At 39.9% G+C, this 10,517-nt stretch overlaps 1 protein-coding gene across 14 annotated transcripts in view; it reads right to left on the bottom strand.

The window, feature by feature from the left end:
- Window positions 1–473: 473 nt before the first annotated feature.
- AMPH (amphiphysin) overlaps window positions 474–10,517 on the bottom strand; it is a 105,033-nt gene continuing 94,989 nt past the window's right edge. For all 14 annotated transcript variants that reach the window (XM_030009355.1, XM_030009350.1, XM_030009356.1 and 11 more), the window contains 4 exons: window positions 7,836–7,979; window positions 6,309–6,575; window positions 4,424–4,525; window positions 474–1,653 (listed from right to left, as the gene is read on the bottom strand). In XM_030009355.1, the coding sequence (XP_029865215.1) occupies window positions 1,546–1,653; window positions 4,424–4,525; window positions 6,309–6,575; window positions 7,836–7,979 (621 nt within the window). In that variant the 3' untranslated portion in view covers window positions 474–1,545. The remainder of the gene's footprint in view (window positions 1,654–4,423; window positions 4,526–6,308; window positions 6,576–7,835; window positions 7,980–10,517) is intronic.

The following is a 10,517-nucleotide window of genomic DNA, read 5'->3' as shown; positions in this document are numbered from 1 at the left end:
TTCGCACACAAAATGAGCCCCCAACCAAAATATCATGAAAAATAACTGAATTGCTAGGAAAATGTAGCTGCTCCTAAATATTTGCAGCTTCTATGCATCAGCAAACACAATAGGGCAGATTCATGGAGAACCTTCTTTCTACACAAAGTAAATGGACAAGTGAAAAATTACTGAGAGGTAGCAATCTTCAGTTGAGTGATGGTCATACACAGACAAGCGCCCTTGGTGCTTGTGGACAGATATTAGCTGGCAGTCAGAGTCTAGAACAGGAGGAGCAGCTAGGAGATGTGCTAAGCTGGGGTTCAGACCTTTTGGAGCTCTGGCCACAACTAGGGTTGAGAGCAAGTGCACCTGTTATGCTGTGTTCCTTTGGAAAAAGAGGTATTAAATTAACATTAGATTCTCTAATACAACATATAAACCATATGAACTTCAGTGTTAAAAACCTTCAAAAGCACCACAGAAGAAACAGCTTCTTTGGATCAAAGGTTTATTTTTAATGACACAGCACTGGAAAACATAAGTTACAGATGACTTTTTGATACAGGATACATTATACATCTTATTTTAAAAGGATCTGTGAAGGTACGCTGCATAAATACATATAGTGAAAATATATTGTGTTTATTTCTTCTCAGAGATTAGTTCTGTTTCTTTTTTTTTAATTTATTCAGCCAATTAAATAAAAAAGTATAGATTAGCATCATAACAGCTCCCCCTCCAGACTATCTCATTGTAACTACTGCAGCTGGAAGAGGAGACTGAGCCATGCCTTCTCAAAGGTTTAGCAGCTTTGAACATGATGTTATTCATCATCTCAGAATGAAAATTTCACATTACAAACACAGATACTGTATCATGTTTTGGCAATGGAGCAGCTAGTTTTGCTTTAGAACAAAACCATTTCCTGTAATGCCAGACAGTGAAAGAGCAATGCATGTACTCATGATACTACACAGCCAAAGAACTACGATGAAGTCGTGAAAATGCATATATATCCATATGCACTTATATATACACATGTAAGTTCTTGTGTGTATATATATTATGCATGTCCAAAAATAACATTGAAAAACGTTGCAGCAGTTAATTATTTTTTTTAAACACATGAAACTTATAATAGTTTGACCTCATTACTACAGGATAACTAATTAAATCTTCTGCAGTGCAACTCAATACAATACACTTAGTGCAGAGAAGTTAAGGTTTTGGTATTGAGGAGGCTAATTTCAGATTTCATGGGAAAGGACCAAATACAGGATCACCATAGCTCTGACAAAGCACAAACAAACCTGTTGCCACGTACATGTGAACAAATAAGGACATTTCTTTTTTATTTGATTTTTTTTCATGTACTGCTTCAGAAATTGCTAGCTTAACTGTTTGCATTCATGCTCATTTTGATATGTTTCAACAAGCTTTGTCTGGCACCAGTCTGTAAACCATTAACAGCTTAAACTACAAAAAGGTGGGCTCCTGTGTTTCAAAGAGGTTAAAAACCTACTGACTGAGCTTCGTACCACATTCGTCTGCCGGAGCGGAGAACTACTCCAGATGGCGTGTGAAGTTCTCTGGGAAAAGTCCTTTATAACTATTTGCATCTCTGTACTGAAGCCACTCGGATTCCTTAATGCCTGTCAACCAGCCAGCCTCCTGCAAGGAAAAACAGAGAGTCTCTTAAACTTCAGGTCTCCCCCCTTCCTTGCTATGAGCTTCAGACCTGAAGACGTTTCAGAGTCACATGGCTAAAAGATTTGGTGCTTTGGTTAAAAAGCAGCCTCTGATTTTGCAAAGACTGTTTTCTTTGTTCTGCCAGACCACAATTTTGTGAGACCGAGTGACTGTGAGCATATTATACGGCCTTTAGCCTATCTAATACTTAGCTGAACTGAAAACTGGATAATCAGTTTTCCAGGTCACCCCATATTAATTACACCAGATCTGCATTTGTGCAAATCTCTGTTGAGACTTTTTCAAAGTTGCCACAATAATATTGGCACACTTGCACAATAAGAACATAGCAGTGGGCCAGAAATATTACACAATAACACAGATGGGGGGAAAAAAAATAGTTTTCAATCTGAATTTTTTCCCCTGGGAGTTCTTTTCTCTCGTTCATATATCAGCAGGCAGAAGAAATAACAATTCTTGTAATCTCTGAATTACTATCTCTAGAAACTCAAACTTAGTTAATATGCAATTATTTTTCAAAAAACTCCTGGAAACCTAAACCAGAATTTGACATGCAAAATGGCAAACAAATCACCAGCAGTCCATGCAATCAAGAGAGAGATTTCTTATTAGAAAGTTCTGGGTTCTCTTCAGTGTGATCAATTCTACCTAGAATAAAATCAATTCAGTATTTTCAAAAATGATCAACCTATTCTCATCTCAGTACCTCAGCAACTCCATGCTTTGTTCCTTTCAGGAACAGGAGCCAGAGTAAAGCCATGACAAACAGAATTTCTAATGCTGCCATATTCTTACTGCACAAAGGGTACCCAAGGAGATAGAGTAGCTTGAACAGATCTTCACATATACCACCAAGCCATGATTGCTCAGTGGCTGCATGTGGTGGTGTACTGGCTCTCTGCCCCAAAATAAACATCATTAAAGCAGATACAGCTTATGGATGGCATTGGCTGGGTACATGTTTTTGAAGCACATGGAATATCTGAGAGAAAGGAGAGAGGAACTGCAGCTTTCTAGCACAGGCAGCATACACTGTATGAAGGAATGAACAGTTTTACTGGATAATAACTTCAACTCAAGACTAATGGAAAAACTGAAGCCACTGGGTGGGACTGGTTTGCTTCAAATGGGGAACACAGGCTGATATTATCAGCTATATTAGAATTATGGTTTTAGACAGGTCAATTTTGAAGGAGACTAAAGAATAACAAAGATAAAAAGACTCTATATACAAAGACTCTAAATCAACAAAGTACCTGGCAAAGGACAAAAAGATTAAACTTTATGGTGATGTTAAACATGAAGGGCAAATATGTACTGTGTAATAAAGATATTACCAGAATGGTTTCAGAAACATGAATACATAAAGGTTTATTTTCTCCATCATTGCACACAATTTACTCCAATTAATGCTAATGGAATTTCGGTGCACACCACAAGAGAAGAACATATTTCATGGATTCACCAAGTGAAGATTAAGCATATTTAATACATAACGTCCTAAGAAAAACAGACTGAAGACAAGAGAGCAGATTTTGCTATCCTTACAGCAGTGTCCTATTCTGCAAATACTGATAATGAAATCAGTTGAACTGCCCATGAAGTAAGACGCAGCATAATTTGAGTAAGGATAACAGAATCTATCCCTATAAAAAGAGCAAAGTGCTCTGCTGAAAAAAATATCTTTTATTCTGAAACAAAAAAAATGAAACACGAACACAAAAAACAATTACTTGTCTCTTGTATTAAAAGAAAGCTCAGCTGAGATGATGAACACTGCTTATTACCTACCTTTGGACAGCATCACCATCAAAACAATTTCAAATACAGTCCCCAGCACTCATATGTGCTTAGGGCATTAGTATTTAGACGTATTTTAAGAAATACTGTTCATTCAGAGCAGTGCTCTTAGCTACGTGACTAGACAGGATCCAGTCCCCCACTTCTCAACCCCCAAATCAACGGGAGACTTTTCACCAATACTACTGGCGCTAACAGATGCCTGTGAAGTGGCTGGTGCTAACAGTGTGCAGGACGGTCTTCTCTTTTAAAGCAGTGGCCAAAAATCAATTCACTTCACTGTAATTCAATTTAACACATGGAATAAAATTGTTTAAAAATTCACCTGAAATGCACTGTTAAAACAAAATTAGATGTCTTATAAGAAATTAAACTGTTGTTTAATTCAGGTTCAGGCTTCCAGAGGGCAGAGTTAGCTGTAGAGGCATGCAGCACACATAGCAGCATCTCCATACATTTTGGCTGTAGGACAGCACAATTTGTGTGAAGTGTCAGTGCTCTCTGTGGGTGAATTTGTATTATTTCTCCAAATTCACGTGTAAGAACTGTGAACATCTAGGGACCATGTAATCAATTCTACTGCAATATTAAGACAAGATGATATAAAGCAACATAATGCACAATTTGTAAGTCGTCTTCTGTATTAAGTCTTTGTGTACATGTGTGCCTGTATAAAATCCACCATGAAGTAGCATAAAAAAAGCTCTAGAAAATATGCTGATGTTGGATACTGCTAGTAGCATATATCTGGAACTTTAGCTGTAGCCAACTGTGCTACTTAGTCTCAAATGAAACCAAGTACAAAGACAAAATCTTCACGTTTTCTAACAGTAATGACATTTTGAACACACATTCCCATTAACTATAATCTGTGAGAAAAAAGTTGAGAGAAACAAAAATGTCAACAAAAGAAAGAACTACATGTTTTTACCTGATCAGCTGTGGTCTCAGAAGGAATTACTAGTACAATATCTCCTCTTTTTAAATTCAGCTCATCACTGTTAGCTGCCTCGAAATCGTGTAGAACTTCAACCTGAAGAAAATAACACCGAACATATAGACATGATCTAAATGGAGATATTTTCTCAACAGAATTATCTGTTAAATCTATATTGCAGAAAAAAAAAAAAGAAAGAATAATGTGCCTTCTTTATGCAAATGTGGCTATAGACAGGTACATTCAAATCATTAATGTTGACATTGATTCATGTCAAAGTTTTGTATTCATATCCTTAGAAGCAGGGACAGAGTTAAGTAAGTCTTCCTGAGGCTACCACAGGAAACCTAAGATCCTTTCCCAAGGTTACAGGATCTCAAGGACAGATGATACTGCAACACCCCACAAGTCCTGCCACCTTTATTCCTTCTGTGTAAGGAACTTTCTTTCATTCCCCACTATCATTACTAGATCTGAGAGAGGGGTGGCAGGATTTTGCAAGTAAAATTGGGAAAGACTCCCAGGAGTGAATATTTCAGACTCTCTCCCGTTCTCTTATTGTGACCACTGGATATTATTCTTGCTGTAAACATCCATGGAAATTTGAGGGGGACGTACAGCACCCATTTCAACAGGTGATCAAAGAGGCGAGTAATGGGAACACTACTTCATGCTTGCACTGGAAAGAGCTCCCATTTACTGGCAGATGGGTATGCCAAAAATATCTGTCTTTCAAAGGGGTGATTATTAAAACACTGGCAGGATCAGCATGTCATCATGAACAGACCATTTTAACTAAATGGTTCTACCTCCTTAAGAGATATGCTATTCTAATTTTCTCAAAGCACAGCCACTTCCATGGTAACTCTGCAATAATGAAAGAAAATGGCATCAAGAACCAGATGGCTATATATTCTGCTTCTCCTTATTTATGTCTGACCCAAGAGAGTGTGATGAAAAACAAAAGATGAACTATGTCAGCATGTCTGAGTCAGAGTTGCATGATACTGCTCAGCCTCACCTTAATGTTATTCTCAAAGTTTGCTGAAAATATTGAGCAATGAGAATAGACCAAGAAGAATGGCATACTTATGGAGTGCTATGGGACTAATTAGTCTGAACTATGCAAATTAGAATAGGAAGCATGTAAAGTTCATCCATCCTCAAGGAGCTTTTCTGCTGCTCAGTGATTCTGAAGTGAGAAGCATTATCAGAGAACCTTGTGAACCAGGAAACCCTAGGGGTGCTGCCAGCCAAGGAGAGAATTTCTCTTATGCCTCGTTAAACTTTTCTGTTTGATTACCCTAACAGTTTATAACTATAATATTACTAAAGTCACAGAATGACATCTTGGCTTCATTACTGTGAATTATAGAAGTCCCATGGGTTTCAATAGAACCAGAACTTCCACTATAGATTTTCAGGCCAGAAAAATGCTATTTTCTAATATTCATAGAATCATGGAATGGTTTGGGTTGGAAGGGACCTTAAAGATCAAATATATTGTTAGTATATCAGATATATTGTTAGCATATATCATACAATATTGCTGACTAAGTCTGTGGCAATGCAGTTTTACTCAATATGTTAATTTTCAGTAGTAATTTGCTGAGATGAAAGGGTTCTTGTACTTCAGTGAGTCTTACAGCTACATAGGGATATGCACAGCAACAACTGTGTGCAGAAAATGTATCTTCTCAGACTTCATGTATGAAGCAACAACACAATGTTAAAGTTGTGTTTGTGTGTATTTGTGTGTGCATGTGTCTGGCTGTTAAACTAAGCATCCTTTGGCCTCAAGAAACCATCACACTACCTGTGCAGACAGACACATCTACAGATCTCAAGGGATGTCTAAAAGAAGAATGAAGAAGCAGACCTTAAAAAGAAAGCCGGGTGGCATCGCAGAAGCTGCGTCTTCTGCTGGAACAGGCTGCTCTTGAGAAGGTGCAGCCTGGATTTCTTCAGCGGGTTTCTGCTCACTTCCAACTTGGGAAGTTTCACTGGGAGAAGTGTCAGTGCCCTGAGTGCCCATCTCTGCTGTGGCATCTTTGGACTCATTCACGATGACGTCATGTTCTTCTCCCTCCCCCTCGTTGTTTGATGCTGGTTCTATTACTACTGAAGGGATGCTGCTGACCTTTTCCTGGGGAAAAAAACAAAAAACCCACAAAAGCACCGCAAGAATATTTAGTACTTTATTTCAAGCAGGAAAACACAATTGTTTGTTTATTGCACAGGGCATATATGGGAATGGGGATTTCTTTCTTCTCCACAGTGGATTCTTACATTAAGAAAAGAAATAGTACTTGTGCAAGAATGTAAAGGAGTAATCCCTTCCCTGTTTTCCCTGTTCCCCTCAGTCCTCCTAAGTCTACTTTCCACATTACCACAAATCATTGCATTAAATAATAAAAATGCTCTGCAGGTTGTTTGGGTTTCATTTTCAATGTGCATGGAAATTAACAACCTTTCTCCTCCACCCTGCTCTTAACTTTGGGTGGGTTTGGGTTAAGCCACAAGTCCCAGGAGTCACTGTCCTATATTTCTTTGGGAATTCAAGTCAGCGGGGTAATAATGATATAAAGGTGAAGAAAGAAGGAAACATGACCTTTTTCTTTGACTGATTGAGAGGATTTCTCCTGATTTACAACAATGTAACTGGGAGCAGAGAAAGCAAAAAGACTAGGTAGGTAGCACCTGACCAATAAGGAAGCCTAGGATAAAAAGCATTTAATGAAACTTGTTGGAGTATCCAACCTGAAGAGAACATGTTCACAGATTCTCTGTCAGACCATCCTATTCTGGTGCACAGAAGAAATACAACGTGCAATGACAGGAGGTGGCAACTGGCTGCCCAGCTGCAGGGTCTGCTCTAGTAGCTGTTCCCTAGCTCCTCAGAGGTTGCAGAAGAAAAGGCAGCAGGCCAGATACAGATACATAGCTTGACCACCACGTTTTACATAACACAAACTAATGCTATTGATAGGACATGGTGCCAGGAAACAAGAGAAATCCATTACTTTCTCTGCCTATTTCTCCAGAAAGCCCTGTTAGGTTATGTGATAAAGCTCATCTCCACAGAGAAGCACAGAGAGGCAATGGCAGGAGGGGGAGCTCAAACAATACCCTGCCCATGCTGCTCCCAGGTCCATCACAGGAGCCGTCAGCCCATCAAGTCCCATCTCCACAAGCCCAGGGGAGCACAGGGGCACAAAGGCAGGCACAACCCAAATTAAGGACTCAGAAGAAAGGTGTAGGTCCCTCCAGGGCTATCCCAGGAGAGCCTCAGCCTTGCTACTGGTTGGACCTGCGGGCACAGAGCTGCAGCAGCCTTGCCTTTCTCGGACTGCTGAATCTGTCCTGATTTCCCTAACACACTCTCCCATGCACTGACATGAGTTACCTGAGACACGTCAGCCTCCTTTTCTTCTCCCTGAGGTTTGTCAGCTTCAGCAACACCCTCCTGCTCAGCGGTAGCAGCACCAGCTCCTGCTGCCACAGCCGCACCGTCTTCTGCTGCCGCAGCCCCCTCGGCGACAGGTACCACCTACAAACAACAGGAGGGAGGGACCTTTCAGGATATGAGTTCTGGGTATCTGCTGGAGACACCATGGACCAGCCTCTGCTCTGCGACCTCCCTGGGTTGTGCCAACCCACGGCCTTGCTTTCCTTAGAGTTCCTCTTGATTTGTGGGGCAGAGCAGCGCTGGGGGCAAGCTTGTGCAGGGAAGCTGATTAGCAGGTGGGAGACAGACATTTGTGAAACCTCACTAGGCACCACTTAGCAGAGTCCTCAGGTGTTAGTAGTGGAGTAACAGTTTGCCAAGGCTCTAGTATATTTTCCTTCTCTTGCCTTCGAGCTGTATTGTGGAAGAAATTCACCACAGGTTTCTGCTGAGGAGGAGGAGCTTGCAAGCTGTCCAGGGGTCCACAGAACCCTGCTAGTGGAGTCTGTTCTTGGGAAGAGGCTCCAAGCATTCTCCAGCTACCATCACCTATCTCTAGACCTTGGCTGGCTTCAGAATATTGCCTTAATTACATAGTCCTTTCTAACAGAGAGAAATCAGGCTGTATCAGCAGAAGCAAATATATTCTACAGCTGGATAAAGATCAGAAATCTTCAGATTCCATCAGATATCAGAAAAAAATATAACCATAAAGATCTATAGCTAGGTCAGCATTAAAAAAAAGAAACATACATAAAAGCCCCTTCAGTCCGGATATGACTGAACCATTTGTGATCAGTCCCATGTTGAAAAGTTAATGCATATTTTGTTCCAGTTCTTGAAAGATGGATAGAAAAGCACCTGCCTATAGATCAAGGTTGAATCCTTCATCCAGCAGAGACTGTTGTTGTAATTTATATATCACACTAACATTTGTATTGGTATATACTGGTATATGCTTACAGTAGCATACTGGATATATACTTACAGTGGATTAATCTTAAGGGTTGGAGGGTGGAAGGTAAATGACAAAACTCATTCTGTTAATCCAATTAGCTTCAACATGTAATTTTTGATGTACAGCAGACAGCACCAGGATAAAGTAAAAACACTGAAGAAAAATTGTTTTCTAGCTACCAATGTCAAGCTACAATTAGCAGAAATATCTCTGATCTCCAGTTAACAGCCTGATGCTCTTTGTTTCCTCAGTTTGATCTTTCCTCCATGGGAAACTAAGCTAACTAACTCAGCTATATGAACTCAACTTGACCTACCTGCAATTGTTCATGGGCACTCTTGAGGCTTTTTTTTTTTTTTTTTTAGCAATATCTAATATTCAGCACTACTCCTATTCACTGCTATTAATTGATGTGCTAAAGAAATTCTTCTGGAGTCCCCGAAGACAGAAAATACTATAGGGTTTGTAGAAATCACTGGAGAAGCTTTAGTTTAAATTGAAAATGCTGCTGATGAAGGATACCCTATCATAAAAACAAGTAACATCAAAAGACATGGACAGATGTTGACATCTTCTCCTGCGACTTGCAAGGCATGCAAACCTGCCACTCATAGTATTACCAATTTTAGCAGTCTTGACCCAAGAAGATACTCAAATAAATGAAAAGTGTAAAAGCCCTGGAAGAGGCTAGTAGGAAAGAGGGTGACAGAGTGCATATCAGATTGATTTTATACCATGCACTTTTAACAGCATGCTGCAGAAATTGATCCTGCTGTCTGTTGATTAGGATCAACACTTCTTTTCTATTTATTGGATTTGTATAGCCCATTTTATTTCACTAAGGAGGAGAATACTAATTTACATGAATCAGCTTCCAAATGCCCCGCAGTGAAAGGGTGACGCTTTCACAGTCTGTAGCCATGAGTCACTGAATGTACACCACAGCTCACACTTGCATAATCATTTGTTATTGTGTCTTAAGAGTACAAAACCAATGCAAACTAGATGATTAAAAAAAACTTTTACAAAAACGCATGTGAGGTAGCACAGAATGAACCTCACTATCAGCCTCAAATATATTTGATTAGTACAGAAAAGAAAAACAAAAGAGGGAGGCTCATCCCATTGAATTCATACCCAGCTATGGGGAACCACATACTTGCAGATATAGTTACCTGTATTACCGTACTTCATATTGATAACCAATCCTACAAATCTCTTCTCCATAGGTCATCAAGAATATTAGACTGTCTAATAGTATTTCAAATTAGATCTATCTAGCAGTATTATTGAAATTTGGACAGTTGTCCCATTATAGCAACCACACAGGGGACAAAGAAACGGTCACCCAGTATAATGCGGGCTGTGACAGCAGAACCACTTGACTGTTTTAATTGCAGCAGAAGTGAATGCTTCTTTACCCAAGATGCAGCTGATTCACACGGTTGCAATCTCCACTCTTTAACATTGCTGTCAGCTCAACACAATGCTACAGATTCGGCAGCAGCAAGAACGAGCCCAGGGAGAGCAGAAGGAGGGGTACTGAGCCTGCTGCTGTGGGTCTGCCAGAGGAGCTCCCTGAGCTACTCCAGTTTTCCAGAGCTGAAGATCTCACCGCATGGCTGGATTTAGAAAAGGACTGGGTAATTTTTATGACAATTGATTATAATTGCAGGTAAGCT

The sequence above is a fragment of the Aquila chrysaetos genome, chromosome 3 (assembly GCF_900496995.4).
Source record: "Aquila chrysaetos chrysaetos chromosome 3, bAquChr1.4, whole genome shotgun sequence".
In the NCBI taxonomy this organism is placed as follows: Eukaryota; Metazoa; Chordata; class Aves; order Accipitriformes; family Accipitridae; genus Aquila; species Aquila chrysaetos.
The sequence above is the reverse complement of the archived record's forward strand: the minus strand, read 5'-3'. Positions and strand labels throughout refer to the sequence as shown.